The following is a 25,849-nucleotide window of genomic DNA, read 5'->3' as shown; positions in this document are numbered from 1 at the left end:
AAACACTGCCCTGGGACCTTATCGGGCTTCCATTCAGGCCTAGGACAAAGTCAAACTGCAGAACCTACAGTAGTGTTTTCCAACAGGGTGCCTCCAGCTGTTGCAAAACTACAACTCCCAGCATACCCAGAAAACTAAAGCTTTTGTAGAGGAGCCCCTATAGCTTCACCCTAGGACCTTATTGGGCCTCCGTTGCTTTAGAGTACGGTTCCTCAATCTTGAGCTCCCCAGCTGATCCAAAACTATAACTCCCATCATGCCCTGTCCAGGCATGCTGGGAGTTGTAGTTCTGCAACATCTGGAGGTCCGCAGGTTGGAGACCACTGCTTTAGAGAATTGTTCCCCTGATCTGTCCTCTCTGACAGCTGTCAGAGTGAGCACAAAGATCGGGAAAAGCTGGGGAAAAGGGAAAAGCTGAGTACATGAGAGCGGAGGGGTTTGCAGAGAACTGTGTCCAGGCAGGAAGGCTGCAAAATGGTGAGCAGAGCGAGACTGCACCCCCCCCCCCTCCCCAAACAACAACCAATAGTATGGGGCGGGTGTGTGCACCTCAGCCAATCAAGGTGCCAGTGCTGACTCAGCATTTATCATCAGCTGTTCGGGACACAGTTCTCTTCAAGAAACAGAATTCTTCATTACATCGGGGATTGTTTAGAGCGTCGGGTGCAGTGATGGAGGCTCGTGATGTCACAGCCACGCCCCGTCAATGCAAGTCTATGGGAGGGGGCATGGCGTCAGTTCGCTCTGTGCATCGGGTGTCTGTGGTTCTTCCCCCCCCCCCCCCCCCGCAGTCAGACATCTTATCCCCTATCCTTTGAATAAGAGATAAGATGTCTGGGGGCGGAGTACCCCTTTAAAGACGGAGAGGGAAAAAATCCCTCCTGACATGTCTGCAAACCTGTGGTCACATATAGGACAGGACTGAACGATAATGGAGCAGAGAACAACAATTCAAGATCATTAAGACCACAAATAAATGGATACATCTTATATTTGGGAGAATTGCATAACCCTATCACCCCCCCCCCTCCTCCACTAATTTATTAGTGCCCTGTGCCCCCCTCGCCCTCCTCCTGTCAGTCCTGTGCCCCCCCTCGCCCTCCTCCTGTCAGTGTCCTGTGCCCCACTCAACCTCCTCCTGTCAGTGTCCTGTGCCCCCCTCACCCTCCTCCTCCTGTCAGTGTCCTGTGCCCCCCTCACCCTCCTGTCAGTGTCCTGTGCCCCCCTCACCCTCCTCCTCCTGTCAGTGTCCTGTGCCCCCCTCACCCTCCTCCTCCTGTCAGTGTCCTGTGCCCCCCTCACCCTCCTCCTCCTGTCAGTGTCCTGTGCCCCCCTCACCCTCCTCCTGTCAGTGTCCTGTGCCCCCCTCAACCTCCTCCTGTCAGTGTCCTGTGCCCCCCTCAACCTCCTCCTGTCAGTGTCCTGTGCCCCCCTCAACCTCCTCCTGTCAGTGTCCTGTGCCCCCCTCAACCTCCTCCAGTCAGTGTCCTGTGCCCCCTCACCCTCCTCCTGTCAGTGTCCTGTGCCCCCCTCACCCTCCTCCTCCTGTCAGTGTCCTGTGCCCCCTCACCCTCCTCCTGTCAGTGTCCTGTGCCCCCCTCAACCTCCTCCTGTCAGTGTCCTGTGCCCCCCTCAACCTCCTCCTGTCAGTGTCCTGTGCCCCCCTCAACCTCCTCCTGTCAGTGTCCTGTGCCCCCCTCAACCTCCTCCTCCTGTCAGTGTCCTGTGCCCCCCTCAACCTCCTCCTGTCAGTGTCCTGTGCCCCCCTCACCCTCCTCCTCCTGTCAGTGTCCTGTGCCCCCCTCAACCTCCTCCAGTCAGTGTCCTGTGCCCCCCTCAACCTCCTCCTGTCAGTGTCCTGTGCCCCCTCACCCTCCTCCTGTCAGTGTCCTGTGCCCCCCCTCAACCTCCTCCTGTCAGTGTCCTGTGCCCCCTCACCCTCCTCCTCCTGTCAGTGTCCTGTGCCCCCCTCACCCTCCTCCTCCTGTCAGTGTCCTGTGCCCCCCTCACCCTCCTCCTCCTCCTCCTCCTGTCAGTGTCCTGTGCCCCCCTCACCCTCCTCCTCCTGTCAGTGTCCTGTGCCCCCCTCACCCTCCTCCTCCTGTCAGTGTCCTGTGCCCCCCTCACCCTCCTCCTCCTGTCAGTGTCCTGTGCCCCCCTCACCCTCCTCCTCCTGTCAGTGTCCTGTGCCCCCTCACCCTCCTCCTCCTGTCAGTGTCCTGTGCCCCCTCACCCTCCTCCTGTCAGTGTCCTGTGCCCCCTCAACCTCCTCCTGTCAGTGTCCTGTGCTCCCCTCGCCCTCCTCCTGTCAGTGTCCTGTGCCCCCCTCGCCCTCCTCCTGTCAGTGTCCTGTGCTCCCCTCGCCCTCCTCCTGTCAGTGTCCTGTGCCCCCCCTCGCCCTCCTCCTGTCACTGTCCTGTGCCCCCCCTCGCCCTCCTCCTGTCAGTGTCATGTGCCCCCCCCCTCGCCCTCCTCCTGTCAGTGTCCTGTGCCCCCCTCAACCTCCTCCTGTCAGTGTCCTGTGCCCCCTCACCCTCCTCCTGTCAGTGTCTTGTGCTCCCCTCGCCCTCCTCCTGTCAGTGTCCTGTGCCCCCTCGCCCTCCTCCTGTCAGTGTCCTGTGCCCTCCTCGCCCACTTCGTGTCAGTGTCCTGTGCCCTTCTCGCCCTCCTCCTGTCAGTGTCCTGTGCCCCCCTCACCCTCCTCCTGTCAGTGTCCTGTGCCCCCCTCCTGTCAGTGTCCTGTGCCCCCTCGCCCTCCTCCTGCTATCAGTGTCGTGTGCCCCCTCACCCTCCTCCTGTCAGTGTCTTGTGCTCCCCTCGCCCTCCTCCTGTCAGTGTCCTGTGCCCCCTCGCCCTCCTCCTGTCAGTGTCCTGTGCCCTCCTCGCCCACTTCGTGTCAGTGTCCTGTGCCCTTCTCGCCCTCCTCCTGTCAGTGTCCTGTGCCCCCCTCACCCTCCTCCTGTCAGTGTCCTGTGCCCCCCTCCTGTCAGTGTCCTGTGCCCCCTCGACCTCCTCCTGTCAGTCTCCTGTGCCCTCCTCCTGTCAGCGTCCTGTGCTCCCCTCGCCCTCCTCCTGTCAGTATCCTGTGCCCCCCTCCTTCTGTCAGTCTCCTGTGCCCCCCCTCACCCTTTTGCTTTCAGATTCCTGTGCCCCCTCACCCTCCTCCTGTCAGTGTCCTGTGCTTCCCTCGCCCTCCTCCTGTCAGTGTCCTGTGCTCCCCTCGCCCTCCCCCTGTCAGTGTCCTGTGCCCTCCTCCTGTCAGTGTCCTGTGCTCCCCTCGCCCTCCTCCTGTCAGTGTTCTGTGCCCCCTCGCCCTCCTCCTGTCAGTGTCCTGTGCCCCCCTCACCCTCCTCCTGTCAGTGTCCTGTGCCCCCCTCGCCCTCCTCCTGTCAGTGTCCTGTGCTCCCCTCGCCCTCCTCCTGTCAGTGTCCTGTGCCCCCCTCGCCCTCCTCCTGTCAGTGTCCTGTGCCCCCCCTCGCCCTCCTCCTGTCAGTGTCCTGTGCCCCCCCTCGCCCTCCTCCTGTCAGTGTCCTGTGCCCCCCCTCGCCCTCCTCCTGTCAGTGTCCTGTGCCCCCCCTCGCCCTCCTCCTGTCAGTGTCCTGTGCCCCCTCGCCCTCCTCCTGTCAGTGTCCTGTGCCCCCTCGCCCTCCTCCTGTCAGTGTCCTGTGTCCTGTGCCCCCCCCTCGCCCTCCTCCTGTCAGTGTCCTGTGCCCCCCCTCGCCCTCCTCCTGTCAGTGTTCTGTGCCCCCCTCGCCCTCCTCCTGTCAGTGTCCTGTGCCCCCCCTCGCCCTCCTCCTGTCAGTGTCCTGTGCCCCCTCGCCCTCCTCCTGTCAGTGTCCTGTGCTCCCCTCACCCTCCTCCTGTCAGTGTCCTGTGCCCCCCCTCGCCCTCCTCCAGTCAGTGTCCTGTGCCCCCCCTCGCCCTCCTCCAGTCAGTGTCCTGTGCCCCCCCTCGCCCTCCTCCTGTCAGTGTCCTGTGCCCCCCCCTCACCCTCCTCCTGTCAGTGTCCTGTGCCCCCTCGCCCTCCTCCTGTCAGTGTCCTGTGCCCCCTCGCCCTCCTCCTGTCAGTGTCCTGTGCCCCCTCGCCCTCCTCCTGTCAGTGTCCTGTGCTCCCCTCGCCCTCCTCCTGTCAGTGTCCTGTGCTCCCCTCGCCCTCCTCCTGTCAGTGTCCTGTGCTCCCCTCGCCCTCCTCCTGTCAGTGTCCTGTGCTCCCCTCGCCCTTCTCCTGTCAGTGTCCTGTGCTCCCCTCGCCCTCCTCCTGTCAGTGTCCTGTGCTCCCCTCGCCCTCCTCCTGTCAGTGTCCTGTGCTCCCCGCGCCCTCCTCCTGTCAGTGTCCTGTGCCCCCTCGCCCTCCTCCTGTCAGTGTCCTGTGCTCCCCTCGCCCTCCTCCTGTCAGTATCCTGTGCCCCCCTCCTTCTGTCAGTCTCCTGTGCCCCCCCTCACCCTTTTGCTTTCAGATTCCTGTGCCCCCTCACCCTCCTCCTGTCAGTGTCCTGTGCTTCCCTCGCCCTCCTCCTGTTAGTGTCCTGTGCTCCCCTCGCCCTCCCCCTGTCAGTGTCCTGTGCCCTCCTCCTGTCAGTGTCCTGTGCTCCCCTCGCCCTCCTCCTGTCAGTGTTCTGTGCCCCCTCGCCCTCCTCCTGTCAGTGTCCTGTGCCCCCCTCGCCCTCCTCCTGTCAGTGTCCTGTGCCCCCCTCGCCCTCCTCCTGTCAGTGTCCTGTGCCCCCCTCGCCCTCCTCCTGTCAGTGTCCTGTGCCCCCCTCGCCCTCCTCCTGTCAGTGTCCTGTGCTCCCCTCGCCCTCCTCCTGTCAGTGTCCTGTGCTCCCCTCGCCCTCCTCCTGTCAGTGTCCTGTGCCCCCCTCGCCCTCCTCCTGTCAGTGTCCTGTGCCCCCCTCGCCCTCCTCCTGTCAGTGTCCTGTGCCCCCCCCTCGCCCTCCTCCTGTCAGTGTCCTGTGCCCCCCCTCGCCCTCCTCCTGTCAGTGTCCTGTGCCCCCTCGCCCTCCTCCTGTCAGTGTCCTGTGCCCCCTCGCCCTCCTCCTGTCAGTGTCCTGTGTCCTGTGCCCCCCCCTCGCCCTCCTCCTGTCAGTGTCCTGTGCCCCCCCTCGCCCTCCTCCTGTCAGTGTTCTGTGCCCCCCTCGCCCTCCTCCTGTCAGTGTCCTGTGCCCCCGCTCGCCCTCCTCCTGTCAGTGTCCTGTGCCCCCTCGCCCTCCTCCTGTCAGTGTCCTGTGCTCCCCTCACCCTCCTCCTGTGAGTGTGCTGTGCCCCCCCTCGCCTCCTCCTGTCAGTGTCCTGTGCCCCCCTCGCCCTCCTCCAGTCAGTGTCCTGTGCCCCCCCTCGCCCTCCTCCTGTCAGTGTCCTGTGCCCCCCCTCACCCTCCTCCTGTCAGTGTCCTGTGCCCCCCCTCGCCCTCCTCCTGTCAGTGTCCTGTGCCCCCCCTCGCCCTCCTCCTGTCAGTGTCCTGTGCCCCCCCTCGCCCTCCTCCTGTCAGTGTCCTGTGCCCCCTCGCCCTCCTCCTGTCAGTGTCCTGTGCCCCCTCGCCCTCCTCCTGTCAGTGTCCTGTGTCCTGTGCCCCCCCCTCGCCCTCCTCCTGTCAGTGTCCTGTGCCCCCCCTCGCCCTCCTCCTGTCAGTGTTCTGTGCCCCCCTCGCCCTCCTCCTGTCAGTGTCCTGTGCCCCCCCTCGCCCTCCTCCTGTCAGTATCCTGTGCCCCCCTCCTTCTGTCAGTCTCCTGTGCCCCCCCTCACCCTTTTGCTTTCAGATTCCTGTGCCCCCTCACCCTCCTCCTGTCAGTGTCCTGTGCTTCCCTCGCCCTCCTCCTGTTAGTGTCCTGTGCTCCCCTCGCCCTCCCCCTGTCAGTGTCCTGTGCCCTCCTCCTGTCAGTGTCCTGTGCTCCCCTCGCCCTCCTCCTGTCAGTGTTCTGTGCCCCCTCGCCCTCCTCCTGTCAGTGTCCTGTGCCCCCCTCGCCCTCCTCCTGTCAGTGTCCTGTGCCCCCCTCGCCCTCCTCCTGTCAGTGTCCTGTGCCCCCCTCGCCCTCCTCCTGTCAGTGTCCTGTGCCCCCCTCGCCCTCCTCCTGTCAGTGTCCTGTGCCCCCCTCGCCCTCCTCCTGTCAGTGTCCTGTGCTCCCCTCGCCCTCCTCCTGTCAGTGTCCTGTGCTCCCCTCGCCCTCCTCCTGTCAGTGTCCTGTGCCCCCCTCGCCCTCCTCCTGTCAGTGTCCTGTGCCCCCCTCGCCCTCCTCCTGTCAGTGTCCTGTGCCCCCCCCTCGCCCTCCTCCTGTCAGTGTCCTGTGCCCCCCCTCGCCCTCCTCCTGTCAGTGTCCTGTGCCCCCCCTCGCCCTCCTCCTGTCAGTGTCCTGTGCCCCCTCGCCCTCCTCCTGTCAGTGTCCTGTGCCCCCTCGCCCTCCTCCTGTCAGTGTCCTGTGTCCTGTGCCCCCCCCTCGCCCTCCTCCTGTCAGTGTCCTGTGCCCCCCCTCGCCCTCCTCCTGTCAGTGTTCTGTGCCCCCCTCGCCCTCCTCCTGTCAGTGTCCTGTGCCCCCGCTCGCCCTCCTCCTGTCAGTGTCCTGTGCCCCCTCGCCCTCCTCCTGTCAGTGTCCTGTGCTCCCCTCACCCTCCTCCTGTGAGTGTGCTGTGCCCCCCCTCGCCTCCTCCTGTCAGTGTCCTGTGCCCCCCTCGCCCTCCTCCAGTCAGTGTCCTGTGCCCCCCCTCGCCCTCCTCCTGTCAGTGTCCTGTGCCCCCCCTCACCCTCCTCCTGTCAGTGTCCTGTGCCCCCCCTCGCCCTCCTCCTGTCAGTGTCCTGTGCCCCCCCTCGCCCTCCTCCTGTCAGTGTCCTGTGCCCCCCCTCGCCCTCCTCCTGTCAGTGTCCTGTGCCCCCTCGCCCTCCTCCTGTCAGTGTCCTGTGCCCCCTCGCCCTCCTCCTGTCAGTGTCCTGTGTCCTGTGCCCCCCCCTCGCCCTCCTCCTGTCAGTGTCCTGTGCCCCCCCTCGCCCTCCTCCTGTCAGTGTTCTGTGCCCCCCTCGCCCTCCTCCTGTCAGTGTCCTGTGCCCCCCCTCGCCCTCCTCCTGTCAGTGTCCTGTGCCCCCTCGCCCTCCTCCTGTCAGTGTCCTGTGCTCCCCTCACCCTCCTCCTGTCAGTGTGCTGTGCCCCCCCTCGCCTCCTCCTGTCAGTGTCCTGTGCCCCCCCTCGCCCTCCTCCAGTCAGTGTCCTGTGCCCCCCCTCGCCCTCCTCCTGTCAGTGTCCTGTGCCCCCCCCTCACCCTCCTCCTGTCAGTGTCCTGTGCCCCCCCCTCGCCCTCCTCCAGTCAGTGTCCTGTGCCCCCTCGCCCTCCTCCTGTCAGTGTCCTGTGCCCCCTCGCCCTCCTCCTGTCAGTGTCCTGTGCTCCCCTCGCCCTCCTCCTGTCAGTGTCCTGTGCTCCCCTCGCCCTCCTCCTGTCAGTGTCCTGTGCCCCCCTCACCCTCCTCCTGTCAGTGTCCTGTGCCCCCTCGCCCTCCTCCTGTCAGTGTCCTGTGCCCCCTCGCCCTCCTCCTGTCAGTGTCCTGTGCCCCCTCGCCCTCCTCCTGTCAGTGTCCTGTGCTCCCCTCGCCCTCCTCCCGTCAGTGTCCTGTGCTCCCCTCGCCCTCCTCCCGTCAGTGTCCTGTGCTCCCCTCGCCCTCCTCCTGTCAGTGTCCTGTGCTCCCCTCGCCCTCCTCCTGTCAGTGTCCTGTGCTCCCCTCGCCCTCCTCCTGTCAGTGTCCTGTGCTCCCCGCGCCCTCCTCCTGTCAGTGTCCTGTGCCCCCTCGCCCTCCTCCTGTCAGTGTCCTGTGCTCCCCTCGCCCTCCTCCTGTCAGTGTCCTGTGCTCCCCTCGCCCTCCTCCTGTCAGTGTCCTGTGCTCCCCTCGCCCTCCTCCTGTCAGTGTCCTGTGCCCCTCGCCCTCCTCCTGTCAGTGTCCTGTGCCCCTCGCCCTCCTCCTGTCAGTGTCCTGTGCCCCTCGCCCTCCTCCTGTCAGTGTCCTGTGCTCCCCTCGCCCTCCTCCTGTCAGTGTCCTGTGCTCCCCTCGCCCTCCTCCTGTCAGTGTCCTGTGCTCCCCTCGCCCTCCTCCTGTCAGTGTCCTGTGCTCCCCTCGCCCTCCTCCTGTCAGTGTCCTGTGCCCCCCTCGCCCTCCTCCTGTCAGTGTCCTGTGCTCCCCTCGCCCTCCTCCTGTCAGTGTCCTGTGCCCCCCTCACCCTCCTCCTGTCAGTGTCCTGTGCCCCCCTCACCCTCCTCCTGTCAGTGTCCTGTGCCCCCCTCACCCTCCTCCTGTCAGTGTCCTGTGCCCCCCTCACCCTCCTCCTGTCAGTGTCCTGTGCCCCCCTCACCCTCCTCCTGTCAGTGTCCTGTGCCCCCCTCACCCTCCTCCTGTCAGTGTCCTGTGCCCCCTTCACCTTTCTCTTACCTGCTGCTGGATTTTTCCGTCCTCAGTCACCACCCAGTGTGTTGTGGCCCCTGAGGGCCCCACAGTCCAGAGCAGAGAGAAGACCCCGAGCAGACAGGCCCAGCCCTGGGGAATCCACACTGCGGCCGCCGGTGCTCCGGTCTCGGAGGAATATTGCGGCCCGCTCCTGCTCTCCGCCATCTTTCCCGCTGTCATCACTTCCGGCACACACTACGGAACAGGAAGCACTTTGGCAACCATCTTGGTAGAGGCAAACTCTACCGGAAGTGCCGTAATGTACAAGCAGTGACTGTGCGGTACTGCAGTGCGGCCAATAGGAGTCCTGTACAGTGAACACAGAAAGACGCATGCGACTGTACAGACACGGAAAGAGCGACAACACGGAATCGGTTACGAGGTCACGTGACTATAAAATGTCTGCGAATTACCTGTAGGCTGAAGTTTACACTCAACTTGTTTCTTGCTTTCACTTTTTTCTATAATTAAAAAAAAAAAAAAAAAAATAACTACAAAAAAACCTGCCCCATAATTGTGCAGTTTTTGTAGGTTTTAATTTATAATAGTATTTTATTTTTTTTCAAAAACAGCGTGTATTAATGTTTGTCATTTTATGTTCCCTGCGTTTTTCTCATTACTAAAATTGGGTGAAAAAAAAAAACGGCAAAAAAATAAAATAAAAAAAACACCGCCATTTTTAGGCTTTGGTGCAAGTTCCCACCTTTTTTTGGGGGCAAAAACCCTATAACATAAAATAAAAGCACCAACTGGCACCTCGGCGTTTTTTTTTTTTTTTCGTGACAAAAGCGCCATAGCCGGATGTTACATTGAAGTCAATAGGGACTAATGAAATGTTCAACACAATTGGCGTTTTTTTTCCTTATACCGCTAAGAGGGGGCGGAGAGGGAACGCCAATTCCCATTCTACAATTAACCCTTGTTTATCCTAGCCAAAAAGAATTCCAAACACCTGATCTAATTCCCAAATTTTAATGCACAGAAAAAGCACAAGATATAATCTAATTCAAACAAATAATAATGCGTGAAATGATAATTTTTATTTTAAGATCACAAATTGTGTGTATAAAACGCAAAATGTGAACTGTGCTCTAATATGCTGAAGAAAAATTACAACAGCAAGAGCCCAATAATCATTAAAGGGGTAAACTATTTTTTTTCTAATCAACTGGTGACAGAAAATTAAACAGATTTCTAAATTACTTTTATTTAAAAATCTTAATCCTTCCAGTACTTATCAGCTGATGTATGCTCCTCAGGAAGTTCATTTCTTTTTGAATTTTCTGTCTGACCACAGTGCTCTCTGCTGACACCTCTGTCCATATCAGGAACTGTCCAGAGTAGGAGAAAACCCTCATAGCAAACCTCTCCTGCTCTGGACAGTTCCTGACATGGACAGAGGTGTCAGCAGAGAGCACTGTGTTCAGACCAAAAGAGCTACACAACTTCCTGTGGATCATACAGCAGCTGATAAGTACTGGAAGAATTAAGATTTTTTTTTTAAATAGAAGTAATTTACAAATCTGTATAACTTTCAGGCGCCAGTTGATTTACCCCTTTAATGAAAGTACAAGTCAGTTCTATTAGGCCTCGTTTACATTGCCGTCAGACTCCGCTATTCAGCTTTCCGTCGGCAATCCGGCAAGAAGGACAAGAGAAAAAAATTATGCAAGCACTATTTTTTTTTTCTCACTTAAATTCCTGTAAAATCACCGGATCACCGACGGACCCCATGCAAGTGAATGGGGTCTGTTGGGACCAGATAGTAGCCGTTTGGATCCGACCAGTTTTAGGTAAAATGTTGGCGTTTTTCTCCCATATAAGGGAGTGAAACAACGCCCCAATAAAAAGCCTTGTGGGTTTTAACATTGGTGTTTTTGTGGATGTTTTTTTTTTTTTTTTTTTTACTTAAAGGGGTAGTCCAGTGGTGAACAACTTATCCCCTATCCTAAGGATAGGGGATAAGTTTGAGATCGCTGGGGGTCCGACCGCTGGGGCCCCCTGCGATCTCCTGTACGGAGCCCCGACAGCCCGTGGGAAGGGGGCGTGTCAACCTCCGCACGAAGCGGCGGCCGACACGCACCCTCAATACAACTCTATGGCAGAGCCGGAGCGCTGCTCCGGCTCTGCCATAGAGATGTATTGAGGGGGCGTGTCAGCCGCCGCTTCGTGCGGGGGTCGACACCCGCTATCTGGCCGGAGAGCCTGGCCCCCGTACAGAGAGATCGCAGGGGGCCCCAGCGGTCGGACCCCCTGCGATCTCAAACTTATCCCCTATCCTTAGGATAGAGGGGATAAGTTTTTCACCACTGGACTACCCCTTTAAGCGATCTCAAAAGAGATGGAGTTAACAGGTTTTTCTTTAAAATACATTTTGTAGGTTACCATAAAAAAATTAAATAAAATGATGCAGTGGGGATGGAAAAAATTGTAGAGAATGAAATTTATATATTTTTTTAATTACATTTTTATTAATTTTCAATCAGGGACCAATTCAGGGACATAAAAATGTAGCTGCAATATTAAAATGGATAAAGGGGCCATGTAATTGTAAAAACTAATATATTTCTTTTAATTTTGTTTTACATTATTAAGGGGGTACTACCGTGGAAAACTTTTTTTTTTTAATCAACTGGTGCCAGAAAGTTAAACAGATTTGTAAATTACTTCTATTAAAAAATCTTAATTCTTCCAGTACATTTTAGGGGCTGTATTCTACAGAGGAAATGGTTTTCTTTTTGGATTTCTCTGATGTCACGACCACAGTGCTCTCTGCTGACCTCTGCTGTCCATTTTAGGAACTGTCCAGAGCAGCATATGTTTGCTATGGGGATTTTCTCCTGCTCTGGACAGTTCCTAAAATGAACAGCAGAGGTCAGCAGAGAGCACCTTTATCTTTTAACCATCCCTGGTGGTCTAGTGAGGTGGATCGACCCCCCCCCAGCGCGATTTTGGGGGGGGGGGGGGGGATCCCCTGTGGAGGTAGCCGGAGGGCTTACCTCTGCATTCATGGCTGCCCCATAGATCTGCATTTGATTGAGCCTGCCTCAACCAAATGAACACAGATCAATGGAGTTCAATGTAAATGCATTGATCTGTATGAGGAATCTAAATTCCTCCTAAAAGAGTGTATTTAAAAAAAAAGTTTAAAAACACCCATTAACCCCTTCCATATTAAAAGTTTATATCACCCCCCTTTTGCATATAAAAATATGTAAACATAATAAAAATAAACATTTGGTATTGGCACGTGCGTAATTGTCCGAGCTATTAAAAAATGCCTAGGATAGGGGTTAAGATGTCAGATCGCGGAGGTCCCGCTGCTGGGGACCCCCCGGGATCTCGGCTGCAGCACTCACCTCAACGGCTTCCGGCAACGCTGGAGGCTTCGGATCCAAACCAACGCGAGCGGAAGAGCGTGACGTCATGCCCCGCCCCTCAATGCAAGTCTATGGGAGGGGGCGTGACGGCCGTCACGCCCCCTCCCATAGACTTGCATTGAGGGGACGGGGCATGACGTCACACGGGGGCAGAGTAGTGATGTCACGCTCTTTCGCTCGCGTGGTCAAGATCCGAAGCCTCCAGCGATGCTGGAAGCCATTGAGGTGGGTGCTGCAGCCGAGATCCCGGGGGTCCCCAGCAGCAGGACCCCGGCGATCTGACATCTTATCCCCTATCCTTTGGATAGGGGATAAGATGTCTAGGGGCGGAGTACCCCTTTAAGAAACTTTTTTTTTTTATCTAAAATTGTCGCACAAAAAGTCTGTCAGTTCCCCTGCGACTTTTGCTTTTGATCATATTTGAACATGAACTACCATGTGCAGTGCTTTACACTAGTTTTATGCAGCGGGCACTGATCCGTTATGTGCGACTTGCAGCGCCGTGATTTACACACAAACTCGCACCATGTCACTTCAGCCCTGGAAAGCTGTCTATGTGTGCGTTCACACGGCCGCCGTCTGTCCCCGTTTTTTTTTATCCCGGTTTCGGTTCCGTTCTTGCAGGTTGTAAACGGATTAAAAACAGTTTTTAAAAAATCCCATTCATGTCAATGGGATTTTTTTTTACAATCCGTTTACATCCGTTTGTACCCGTCTGCGCTCATTTCCGTTTTTTTGACGGCAGAAAAAAACGGCACATGCAGTATTTTTTTCTCCCTTAAAAAAAACGGAAGAAAAAAAACGAATAAAGTAAATTTAAAGGGGTACTCCGGCGCTAAGACATCTTATCCCCTATCCAAAGGATAGGGGATAAGATTCCTGATCGCGGGGGTCCTGCTGCTGGGGACCCCCGTGATCTTCTACGCCGCACCCCGTTAGAATCAGTCCCCGGAGCGTGTTCGCTCCGGGTCGGATTACTGGCGATCACGGGGACAGAGCATAATGACGTCACGGCTCCACCCCCGTGTGACATCAAGCTCCGCCCCCTCAGTGCAAGCCTATGGGAGGGGGCGTGACAGCTGTCATGCCCCTCCAATAGACTTGCATTGAGGGGGCAGAGCGTGACGTCACACGGGGGAGGAGCCGTGACATCACTATGCTCCATCCTCGTGGTCGAGAGGAACTCAGCGTGAGGACCTCCAGCGGTTCCGGAAGCCGCTTAAGGTGGGTGCTGCATGGTAGAACCCGGGGGTCCGCAGATTTTTTCATTCCGTTTTTTTATCCGTTTTTACTTCTGAGCATGCTCAGAGCAAAAAAAAAAAAATTAAAAAAAAATATATATATATATATATATATATATATTTTTTGGGTTTATTAACTGAACAACAATGGATCCAAATGGATAACATCCGTTTGCATCCGTTACTGTCCTTTTTTTGTTTTTATTTTTGTTGGGAGAAGAATGGGACGGGTCTAGACGGCCGTGTGAATGCAGCCTGAACAAGTCAGTTATGTTGGGGACAGGTGGAACCCCACCCCCCCTGCCCCCAGATGAAGTGATGTGGTGTTGGTCCTCTGATGCCCCCCACCCTCAAATGTGCCCGCAGGATCATTTAGGGCAGCAGGGGGAGGAGGAGGATGCAGAGCAGGGAAGTGAGGCAGCATTTGCTTCGTTTATTTCCAGTGCCGCGCGCTGACGGAACAAGTGGAAAAAATAGGCGGACTTGGGGGGTAATGTTGTCGTGCGCCAAATTCATCAAATGGCGTAAGGTTTTCTCATCTATAATAGCACATATACTAGTAAGATATTGAGGAATGCCCCTTTATATGGCCAAATATTAGAGAAAACGCTCTGGCATCTGCGGAATTATACAGCCAGGGTTAGCGAATACCATTTGCAGTATCTATGCTGGTAGTTGTGTGGTTTTTTTTTTATTTTTTTTTATATTACTGTATTCATGCTGACCTGCAGAGTGTACACTTCTTTTTTGTTTTTGTTTTTTTTAACAATAAAAAGAAGACAGGGACTGCACTCACCGTCCATACGACATTTTATTGATACATGTCAGAGGTGGAGGACGCAAGCGGGACAGACTGTTTCACGCTTTCACAGCGCTTCTTCCAGCCGGTGTACTTTTTATTTATTAGTTCCCCTAGTTGAGTTCACTATGTAGTTGCTTGTACTGTGTGCTCCAATACCTACCGTATTTTTCGCCGTATAAGACGCACTTTTTCTTCCCCAAAACTGGGGGGAAAAAGTTGGTGCGTCTTATACGGCGAATACACCCCTATCGCGGCGGTCCCTGCGGCCATCAACGGCCGGGACCCGCGGCTAATACAGGACATCACCGATCGCGGTGATGCCCTGTATTAACCCTTCAGACGCGGCGATTAAAGCTGACCGCCGCGTCTGAAGGGAAAGTGACACTAACCCGGCTGTTCAGTCGGGCTGTTCGGGACCGCCGCGATTTCACCGCGGCGGTCCCGAACAGCCCGACTGAATGGCCGGGTTAGTGCTTACAGGACGCCGGGGGGGACCTTACCTGCCTCCTCAATGTCTTCTCCATTCAGGGATCCCCTATATGGCCGGCGCTCTCCTTCCTCGTCATCACGTCGTCGCATACGTGCGTCGGCGTGCGTAACGACGTGATGGCGGCGACGGAGAAAGAGGATACCCGGCCGGCAGCAGAGACGTTCCGGAGCGACGGGGACACAGCGACAGAGATGGAGCGACATCCAGGGCAGCGGTGACAGGTCCAGAGCGGCGGGGACACGTGATTATTACCTCCTATGCAGTGGTCTTCAATCTACGGACCTCCAGATGTTGCAAAACTACAACTCTCAGCATGCTGGGAGTTGTAGTTTTGCAACATCTGGAGGTCCGCAGGTTGAAGACCACTATTGGGTTCAAAATCTTAATTTTTTTAGATTATGCACCTATAAATTGGGTGCGTCTTATACGCCGGTGCGTCCTATTGGGCGAAAAATCTGGTATATATTGCAGTATACTGTAAAACTGCATATAAGGGGGGTGTACGAAAAAAAACAATGCAGATATGGCGCCTGGTAGTGCTGTTACCTTTATAGAGAAAGGAATTGATTTGGAAAAGAATGAATGAAATACTGCTCACCTTATAGAGTTGTGCAAAATTACAGGCACAACTCTGGGATGCACTCAAAGTGATGTGCGGCGAGGTTCTGGGGGCTGCTGGCAGGTGATGTGCGGCGAGGTTCTGGGGGCCGCTGGCGGTCGGGATGCTGGCAGGTGATGTGCAGCGAGGTTCTGCGGGCTGCTGGCGGTGGGGATGCTGGCAGGTGATGTGCGGCCAGGTTCTGGGGGCTGCTGGCGGTCGGGATGCTGGCAGGTGATGTGCGGCGAGGTTCTGGGGGCTGCTGGCGGTCGGGATGCTGGCAGGTGATGTGTGGCGAGGTTCTGGGGGATGCTGGCGGTCGGGATGCTGGCAGGTGATGTGTGGCGAGGTTCTGGGGGATGCTGGCGGTCGGGATGCTGGCAGGTGATGTGCGGCGAGGTTCTGGGGGATGCTGGCGGTCGGGATTCTGGCAGGTGATGTGCGGCGAGGTTCTGGGGGCCGCTGGCGGTCTGGATGCTGGCAGGTGATGTGCGGCGAGGTTCTGGGGGCTGCTGGCGGTCGGGATGCTGGCAGGTGATGTGCGGCGAGGTTCTGGGGGCTGCTGGTGGTCGGGAAGCCGGCAGATGATGTGCGGCGAGGTTCTGGGGGCTGCTGGTGGTCGGGATGCCGGCAGATGATGTGCGGCGAGGTTCTGGGGGCTGCTGGCGGTCGGGATGCTGGCAGGTGATGTGCGGCGAGGTTCTGGGGGCTGCTGGAGGTCAGGATGCTGGCAGGTGATGTGCGGCGAGGTTCTGGGGGATGCTGGCAGTCGGGATGCTGGCAGGTGATGTGCGGCGAGGTTCTGGGGGCCGCTGGTGGTCGGGATGCTGGCAGGTGATGTGTGGCGAGGTTCTGGGGGATGTTGGCGGTCGGGATGCTGGCAGGTGATGTGCGGCGAGGTTCTGGGGGATGTTGGCGGTCGGGATGCTGGCAGGTGATGTGCGGTGAGGTTCTGGGGGATGTTGGCGGTCGGGATGCTGGCAGGTGATGTGCGGCGAGGTTCTGGGGGATGTTGGCGGTCGGGATGCTGGCAGGTGATGTGCGGCGAGGTTCTGGGGGCTGCTGGCAGGTGATGTGCGGCGAGGTTCTGGGGGCTGCTGGTGGTCAGGATGCTGGCAGGTGATGTGCGGCGAGGTTCTGGGGGCTGCTGGCGGTCGGGATGCTGGCAGGTGATGTGCGGCGAGGTTCTGGGGGCTGCTGGTGGTCGGGAAGCCGGCAGATGATGTGCGGCGAGGTTCTGGGGGCTGCTGGTGGTCGGAATGCCGGCAGATGATGTGCGGCGAGGTTCTGGGGGCTGCTGGCGGTCGGGATGCTGGCAGGTGATGTGCGGCGAGGTTCTGGGGGCTGCTGGAGGTCAGGATGCTGGCAGGTGATGTGCGGCGAGGTTCTGGGGGATGCTGGCAGTCGGGATGCTGGCAGGTGATGTGCGGCGAGGTTCTGGGGGCCGCTGGCGGTCGGGATGCTGGCAGGTGATGTGCGGCGAGGTTCTGGGGGCCGCTGGCGGTCGGGATGCTGGCAGGTGATGTGCGGCGAGGTTCTGGGGGCCGCTGGTGTTTGGTCAGGATTTGCAGGCAGGTGTAGCAAGGTTCCTGGAGCCGCTGTATATTAGCACCGCTAGCAGGGTGGCCGTGGCAAGGGAAGGACTGACTGGTTGTGTATGGCTTCTCCGGGATGAAAAAGACTATTTTCGCAGGAATACTGTGTAAACTTTTTATTTCCAATGTAAAGTAGTATACACGAATACACAGAATCGGGATGTGCAGGACCCTGTATATTGTCCTTGTATACTACTGTACATTGGAAATAAAAAGTTCACACAGTATTCCTGCGAAAATAGTCTTTTTCATCCCAGAGAAGCGCCGCACAACCAGTCGGATTTTAGGACCAAGCATTTTTCCACTTTCGTTTTTTCCTCCTCACCTTTTAAAAATCATAACCCTTTCAATTTTGCACCTAAAAATCCATATGATGCTTATTTTGTGCCACCAATTCTACTTTGTAATGACATCAGTCATTTTACCCAAAAATCTACAGTAAAAAAAAATAATTGTGCAACAAAATTGAAGAAAAAATGCAATTTTGTAACTTTTGGGGGCTTCCGTTTCTACGCAGTAAATTTTTTGGTTAAAATGACACCTGATTTTTTTTCTGTAGGTCCATACAATTAAAATGATACCCTACTTATATAGGTTTGATTTTGTCATACTTCTGGAAAAAATCATAACTACATGCACAAAAATGTATACGTTTAAACTTGTCCTTCTAACCCCCTATACCTAGTTTTTCCGCATACGGGGCGGTGTGAGGGCTAAATTTTCGCGCTGTGATCTGAAGTTTTTATTGGTATCGTTTTTGTTTTGTTCTGACTTTTTGATCGCTTTATATGCATTTTTTTATGGTATAAAAAGTGACCAAAAATACGCTATATTTTTTTGTGCATACGCCATTGACCTTGCGGATTAATTATATATTTTTATAGTTCGGACATTTATGCACCACGTTTTTATTACGTTTTTTTTTTTTAAATGGGAAGGGATGATTCAAATGACCTACGGAATAAAGATAAGGTGTCATTTTTACCGAAAAATGCACTGCGTAGAAACGGAAGCCCCTAAAGTTTACAAAATAGCGTTTTCTTCATCTATTTTGTCGCACAATGATTTTTTTTCCGTCTCGCTGTAGATTTTTGGGTAAAATGACTGATGTCACTGCAAAGTAGAATTGGTGGTGCAAAGAATAAGCCATAATATGGATTTTTAGGTGCAAAATTTAAAGAATTATGATTTTTATGGTAAGGAGGAAAAAATTAAAAGTGCAAAAAACGGAAAAACCCTGAGTCCGTAGGGGGTTAAATCAACTGGTGCCTGAAAGTTAAACATTAGTAAAATTACTTCTATTTAAAAATCTTAATCCTTCCAATACTTAGCTGCAGTATGCTCAACAGGAAGTTCTTTTCTTTTTGAATTTCCTTTCTATTTGACCACACTGCTCTCTGCTGACACCTCTGTCCATGTCAGGAACTGTCCAGAATAGGAGCAAATCCCCATAGAAAACCTCTCCTGTTCTGGACAGTTCCTTAAACTGACAGGTGTCAGCAGAGAGCACTGTGGTCACACAGAAAGGAAATTCAAAAAGAAAATAACTTCCTGTGGAGCATACAGCAGCTGATAAGTAGTGGAAGGATTAAGATATTTAAATAGAAGTAATTTACAAATCTGTTTAATTTTCTGGCACTAGATTAGGAAAAAAACTTCTAATTATAATTTAAAAAAATATAATATATATATATTTTTTTTAATTATTTTTAATAATAAAAATATATATATATATATATATATATTTTTTAATAATAAAAAATATTTTTTTTACCGTAAAATCTCTTTCTCGAAGGATCCATTGGGGGGGGACAGACCGTGGGTTATGCTGCTGTCTCTAGGAGGTGTGACACTATGGTAATAAAAAAAAAAATCAGCTCCTCCCAGCACGATATATATTCGCCTTCAAGCTCTGAGCTAGTCAGTTTAAGTTCCAGAGCAATAGGAGGAGACCAATAGGGCAAAGAAAAACCCCAAAACTGTCCGAGAACCAGAAGAAAAAACATAACTGAACACACCCTCGGACAGAGAACCAGGGAAAAACCCCAAAAAGGGCAGGAGCTGTGTCCCTCAATGGATCCTTTGAGAAAGAGATTTTACAATAAGTGTTAAAAAATCTCCTTTTCTCTATCAGCTCCATTGGGGGACACAGACAGTGGGACGTACCAAAGCAGTCCCTTGGGTGGGCAGATAAGTAATCAGACGGCCGATCCACTGCCGCCTGCAACACTTTACGACCCAGACTGGCATCAGCCGATGCGAAAGTATGAACTCAGTAAAACCTCGAGATAGTGTGCAAAGACGACCAGGTAGCCGCCTTGCAAATTCGCGAGGTTGAGGCTCTATTCTGGAGAGCCCAGGATGCCCAACAGAACGTGTGGAATGAGCCACAACCCTGAAAGGAGGAATCTTCCCCTTGCAGCAATAGGCTTCCGAAATGGCAGACCGAATCCACCTAGAAATGGTGGCCTTGGAAGCAGGTTGTCCCTTGCGACGACCTTCCCTAAGGACGAAAAAGGAATCGCACTGACGAAACGAAGAAGTGATGGAGAGAAGACCGAACAGCCCGAACCACATGCAGCTTGTGTAGTAAGCGCTCCCTAGGATGAGAAGCAGCAGGACAAAAAGGACGGGAGGACAATGTCCTCATTGAGATGAAAGGCAGAGACCACCTTAGGCAAAAAAGGAACTGGCCATGAAAACGACCTTGTCCTGGTGGATCACCAGAAAAGGAGAACTGCAGGAAAGGGCTGCCAATTCAGACACCCTCCGGATGGAGGTGATAGCAACAAGAAACGCCACCTTCCAAGAAAGGAGGCGGAGAGACACCTCTCTAAGGGGCTCAAAGGGTGCACCCTGGAGGGCACTCAGAACCAAAATTAAAGTCCCAAGGGGAAGAAGGTAACTGATAAGGAGGAACAGCGTGCGCCACTCCTTGCAGGAAGGTCCGGACACGAGAAATAGAAACCAAGGGCCGAAACCAGCCCTTTAAGGGAACTGAGAGACAACCCCAGTTCCAACCCCGACTGCAAAAAAAAAAAGGCGAGAAGACGGGGAACAAAGAAGGTCACCGGGGAGAAGTCCTGAGCTTCACACCAACAAAAATAAAACCGCCAAGTAGGGTGGTAAATTTGTGCGGAGGAGGGCTTACGAGTCTAGAGCTTGGTGTGAATGACTTGGCAAGAGAACCCGCAGGCCCTCAAAACCGCACTCTCAACCGCCACGCCAACAAATGCAGCGACTGTAAATTGGGGTGGCAAGAGGACCCTGTGGGAGTAGGTCCGGGCGGAGCGGAAGGCGCAGAGGAGCGTCATCCAGGAGCCTGACTACGTCGGCGTACCACGACCTTCGGGGCTAATCTGGAGCTACCAGAAAGGCGAGGACGTCCTCTGCCTTGAGCTTCCTCAGCACCCTAGGAAGGAGCGGAAGAGGAGGGAACAGATAAGGTAGGGCGAACCCTGCCCAAGGAAGCACTAGGGCGTCCACAGCCAGAGCCTGAGGGTCCCAGGACTTGGACACAAACGGAAGAATCCTCCGATTGTGCCGGAACGCGAAGAGGTTCACGTCCGGAAAGCCCCAGAGGTCGCAGAGCTGCGCGAAGACCTCCGGATGAGGAGACCACTTGCCGGGGTCGGGTGAGGACCGACTCAGGAAGTCCGCTTCCCAGTTGAGCACTCCCGCAATGTGAAACGCCGAAATGGCCGGAACCTTACTCTCCGCCCAGGTGAAAATCTTGGTCACCTCGGCCATGGCTGCCGAGCTGCGAGCGCCGCCCTGTCGATTTATGTACGCCACGGCCGTGGCGTTGTCCGACTGAACGCGGACAGGACGGGACTGAAGACGCGACTCCCAATGAAGAAGACAAAGAAGAATCGCCCGTAATTCCAATATGCTTATCAGAAGAAGGGTATCCAGGGGAGACCAGAGTCCCTGGACCGTCCAATCCCTGAACACGCCGCCCCAGCCTGACAGGCTGGCACCGTTGTAACAACCTGCCAGAGAAGGGGAAGAAGTGACCGCCCTTGGAGAAGAATGGGGGAGCGGAGCCACCAGAGCAGAGACTGACGGACCCTGCGAGGGAGAACAATCTGAGGATAGAGGGACAGAGGAGACCTGTTCCATCGAGAGAGAGTTGCCACCACCCGACCCAGGACTTCCATACAGGTGCTAATGGAGACTGATACCTGGGTCCGAAGGGAGCAGACCTCCAACCAGAGCGCCAGACGTTTGTCCGGCGGAAGACAAATGCAGGTAGAGGCCGTCGAATCGAAGTCCCAGGAAGGTTAGAGACTGGGTAGGACAGAGGACTGACTTGTCCCAGTTGACCATCCACCCGAAGAGAGTCAGAGTGTGGAGAGTGACGTCCAGATTCTCCAGAGTCTGGACTCTGGTTGGAGCCTTGATGAGAGGGTCGTCCAGATAGGATATCACCTAGATTCCCCTCCACCAAACAGGCCCAACACTGGCGCAAGGATCTTTGTAAGGACCCGAGGAGCCGTGGCAAAACCAAAGGGGAGGGCTACCAATTGAAAGTGCCCTTCCGGAACCGCAAGCGGAGATACCAATGATGACCCGGAAATATTGGCACATTGAGGTAGGCATCCTTGATGTCCACCGATGAAGGGAACTCCCCTTGTTCCAGGGACACACCACCACCGAACGGAGAGATTCCATTCTGAAGTGGTGGATGAGAAGGTGACAGTTGGCTTGGTCGCACAGAACCGTCCATCTTGGGGACCACAAACCCGAAAACGTTCCCCTGGAGGAACGGGGACGATAACCCCCGGGAGAGCCGCTCGAAATTGCTTCGCCAGGAGGAGACCAGGGGACCCGGGATTGAAAAACGCGATCCCTCGGAAGGGAGGCGAAGTCGATCCAGTAACCATTGGACACCACATCCCTGACCCAGAGTCCTGAATGTGTGAAGTCCAGATGTCTCAGAAAACAAGAGACGACCTCCCACCCGAAAAGAAACCGCGGGTGGGGGCCTCACTTCATGCAGAAGTGGGCTTGCGCTTGCCCGATTTTGGCGCAAAACTGCCGGACCGGTAGGAGTCCGAATTCCAAGCCGGGCGTGCCCGGAATGAGGGAGCCTTCTTGTCCCGCGAGGGCGCCTGGCCGGACCCTTAGCTGGAACCAGAGGTCCGAAAGGAAAAAGGACTTCCTTTGGGAAGAGGGGCGAGCCTTATTTTGAGGTAATAAGGAACGCTTACCTCCCGTTGCCTCAGTGATAATCTCATCGAGGCGTTTGCCAAAAAGACAGCCACCTGTAAAGGGAAGCTCAGTGAGGGACCTTTTAGAAGCGGCATTCGCATTACAAGCTTTAAGCCACATAAAGCAGCGGAGGGCCACTAGGTGACCCACAGCAAAGGCAGAACAACGGGCTGACTACATGGAAGCTGCGCACAGAAAGTCCCCAGCTTTAGAGCATTGGAGAGCCAGAGCAGATCGTTCCTCTGGGGGAGATCCCGCTAAGATATCCTGAAGGGGCGTTTGGCACCACTCCGACAGGGCCTTGGACACCCATGTCGAGGCGAAGATGGGAAGAGCAGAAGAGCCAGCTGCTTCAGAAGCAAACTTCGCTAAGGATGCTACCTTCTTAGCCGTGGGATCCTTGAAGGCAGAGGCAGTGTAGTCGCCCTAGAGATTGGTGGATCCACTGAGGGAGGGGAAACCACCTTAGCGACAAAGTCCTTGACAAATGGATAACGTTCTTGGATTGTCTTGATTCCCGGGAACCTCTTGTCTGGATGTTTCCATGCAGATTCCAGAATGTCGTCAAAATCAGCGGGAGAGCTGAACCTTTGAGGTGCTGGCTTAGCACGATGAAAGGATACTTCTGGATAGACATCCGAAGATCCTGGGTCCTCTAAGTGAAAGGTGTCTCTTATGGCTGTCACCAATGAGTACACCGTTGCAATTGAGTCCGAGCGGTCCTCAGAGTCAGATGCCGGCTCTGAAGCCTCATCCACCAAATCACCAGGGGAAGTGAATGAGTAGAGGCAGTCCTGGAGGGGGGCAACCCTGACCAGGTACACAGCTCTGGCATGGCAGAGCAGCGATTCCAAGAACGCCCACGTCTATCTGAAGACTCAATGGAAGAGTCAGACGAGGCACCCCTAGTACGCTTGTGAGAGCATGAAGCATGAGGAGACGAGGAGCGGGCCCTCACAGAGGTCCAGCACAGGGAAGACACCACTACCCGGGAGGCCTCAGCCAAAGAACGGGAGACTTGGGTCAAGTCCGCCATATATTGGGTCAGGGAAGAAACCCAGGGTGGTGGAGCGGCTGAACCCACCGGGACCGAAAGGGCATCAGGGGGTACTAGGGGGTCTGGGGGAGCAGTGGAGCAGGTAGGGCAAGTGGGAACGGCAGAGCCAGGCATTTTGGTACTACAGTGCATACAGACCAAATAAGTCTATGTATCCTGGCAGCTGCAGAGAGGAGAACAGCTCCATGCAGCTAGAGTGAGAAAAGGAACGGCCAATGGTAGAGGGGGGCGTGCCTGCAGCAGAGGCACTAACTAGTTGGCCCCCCCTCTGACTGAAATTCGCGCCCACGGGGCTGATTGGAGGCTGATGCGCGCCTCAGAAGAGCTCCGACCGCCCTGTGGGCGGAGCTAAAACCAGGCTGAGAAGGAGCTGTAATGGCACCCGCTCCTTGTCCCGAGCGCACATGTCATTCGCATGTGTGCCCGGGGAGACAGCGGGCGGTTAATACGCCGGCAGAGACCGCTGGAGAAAACGAAAGTAAGCCGGCACAGAGCGCCCAGCTCGTACTAGCGCCGCAGCTGTCAGCCGCATATAAGGCGCTGCCGGCGAAAACGAAAATAAGCCGGCCCGTACTAGCGCCACGGCTGTAAGCCGCATATAAAGGCGCTGTTCAACGTAACACACTACACACAGTGCCAAACATACATGCTCCCCTCAGAGTGCCACTGCTCCCCTGAATAAAGTCCTCAATTAAAGTCCATTCCCAGTAAGCCAGCCCAACCTGAAAAGGTGGGCCAAAAACAGGGAGCCTCCAGCAGTTGCAAGTCCGCTTACCTGAGGAGAAAGTGGGAAAGTACTTACCTCATTCAGAAGAACTTACCTAATGAAGTCTTCAGTCAGCTGTAGTTACCTGCATCACGCCTGGCTGCTATGCGCGAGCAGGAAAAATAGGGGGACCCAGACCCATGAGGTACCACTCAGGCGCTGACCATTGGCGGGGGGGGGGGGGGGGGGGTTTAACAGCGCATATATGCAATGTCTGTGCCCCCTTACTCGCAATGGGGAAACAGGGAACCAGAGTCCCTGAGTCCCCACCTGAAAACAGAAAAGAAAAGGAATAAAAAACTAACACGTCCCTATACTAGGAAAACAAAAATCAGAAGACCTGGTCTGGAGCAAACCAGACCCGTCCACCTCCTACAGACACTAAGCTTAAACTGACTAGCTCAGAGCCCAAAGGCGGGTATATCCTGCTGGGAGCAGCTGACTTTTTATTTTATTTTTTTTATTACCATAGTGTCACACCTCCTAGAGACAGCAGCATAACCCACGGTCTGTGTCCCCCAATGGAGCCGATAGAGACAAAAATAATTATATTTGTTATATATATATATATATATATATATATATATATATATATATATATATATATATATATATATATATATTATTATTTTTAATAATAAAAATGATATTATATTAATATATATATATATATATATATATATATATATATATATTTTTTTTTTTTTACCAGGGGAGTACCCCTTTAAGCTCTTGTTGTGCAAACCTACAGGCACAGAATACCTTGTTGCTGGGATGTTAAGTCAGGTATTGCTGGGATGATTAACACAATGACGCTGAGAAGCATTACACCTTTATAAAACAAATTTATTCCAGCACATGGAATTTGTTACAGATCAAAAATAAGAAAAAAATTAAAATAAAAGAACCACACATTCCAACTCTGATGAACAATAAACAGAAAGAAAAAAAACAGCAGTTCTAGTCATACATTTCCGGGAGGATAAATAAGCTCGAAAGACGAGAGTAGGAAATTCTGTATTTAGAGTTGAAGAAATAAAAACGTTGTGAAAAAGCCCCACGGTGGACCCCAACCTGTAGCTTGTCCAGCTGTTGCAAAATTACTACTTCCAGCATCCTCAGGGCATGATGGGAGTTATCTTGCAACATAGGTGGAAGGGGGAGACACTTTTTTTTAAGTTTAAGCTGTGTAGGTGAGCGAATATGGGATAGAAGCAGTGATTCCCAACCAGGGTGCCTCCAGCTGTTGCAAAACTACAACTTCCAGCATGCCCGGACAGCCAACGGCTGTCCGGGCATGCTGGGAGTTGTAGTTTTGCAACAGCTGGAGGTATCCCGGTTGGAAAACCAGTTTTATGCAGTGGATTTGGAGCTCTGTATCAGAAAAACAGAACTGTGAAAGCCAAATACACATGGGACCTGTAACTAATACTGTGGTAGAGGGTCCAGACCACTATTATATAAAAACAAGACTTTCATTGGCACAATATACCCACTAGTCCAGCTGTAGATCATCGTACAACATTAAAGGGGTACTCCGGTGGAAAACTTTTTTTTATTTTTTAAATCAACTGGTGCCAGAAAGTTAAACAGATTTGTAAATGACTTCTATTAAAAAATCTTAATCCTTCCAGTACTTATTAGCAGCTGTATGCTACAGAGGAAATTTTTTTTTTTTATTTCTTTTTTTGTCTTGTCCACAGTGCTCTCTGCTGACACCTGATGCCCATATCAGGAACTGTCCAGAGCAGGGGAAAAATCCCCATAGCGAACCTATGCTGCTCTGGACAGTTCCTGACACAGACAGAGGTGTCAGCAGAGAGCACAGTGGACAAGACAAAAAAAAGAAATTCAAAAAGAAAAGAATTTCCTCTGTAGCATACAGCTGCTAATAAGTACTGGAAGGATTAAGATTTTTTAATAGAAATAATTTACAAATCTCTAACTTTCTGGCAACAGTTCATTTAAAAAAAAAAAAAAAAGTTTTTCACCGGAGTACCCCTTTAAAAAATAAAAAGGGCTGGGGGACCTCTCAGAAACTGATCGATTAATTTATAGAGCTTGCAATCGATCATGTTGGTCAAAGCAGGGGAGGAGGTTAGAGATGAGCGAACTTACAGTAAATTGATTCGTCACGAACTTCTCGGCTCGGCAGTTGATGACTTATCCTGCATAAATTAGTTCAGCTTTCAGGTGCTCCCATGGGCTGGAAAAGGTGGATACAGTCCTAGGAGACTCTTTCCTAGGAATTTATCCACCTTTTCCAGCCCACCGGAGCACCTGAAGGCTGAAC

The 25,849-nt window shown here is 53.9% G+C and overlaps 2 protein-coding genes across 2 annotated transcripts in view; both read right to left on the bottom strand.

Annotated features, from left to right (window-relative positions):
• Positions 1-8,865, bottom strand: part of TTC17 (tetratricopeptide repeat domain 17) — an 89,397-nt gene extending 80,532 nt beyond the window's left edge. Inside the window, 1 exon segment of the mRNA XM_056527729.1 lies at positions 8,399-8,865. Coding sequence (XP_056383704.1) covers positions 8,399-8,593 — 195 coding nt within the window. The 5' untranslated portion in view covers positions 8,594-8,865.
• Positions 1-25,849, bottom strand: part of LOC130277255 (calreticulin-like) — a 272,928-nt gene that overhangs the window by 101,662 nt on the left and 145,417 nt on the right. The window lies entirely within an intron of this gene.

The sequence above is a fragment of the Hyla sarda genome, chromosome 6 (genome assembly GCF_029499605.1).
Source record: "Hyla sarda isolate aHylSar1 chromosome 6, aHylSar1.hap1, whole genome shotgun sequence".
NCBI classification, from domain to species: domain Eukaryota; kingdom Metazoa; phylum Chordata; class Amphibia; order Anura; family Hylidae; genus Hyla; species Hyla sarda.
Note: the sequence above shows the minus strand (reverse complement) of the source record. Positions and strands in the feature narration are given on the sequence as shown.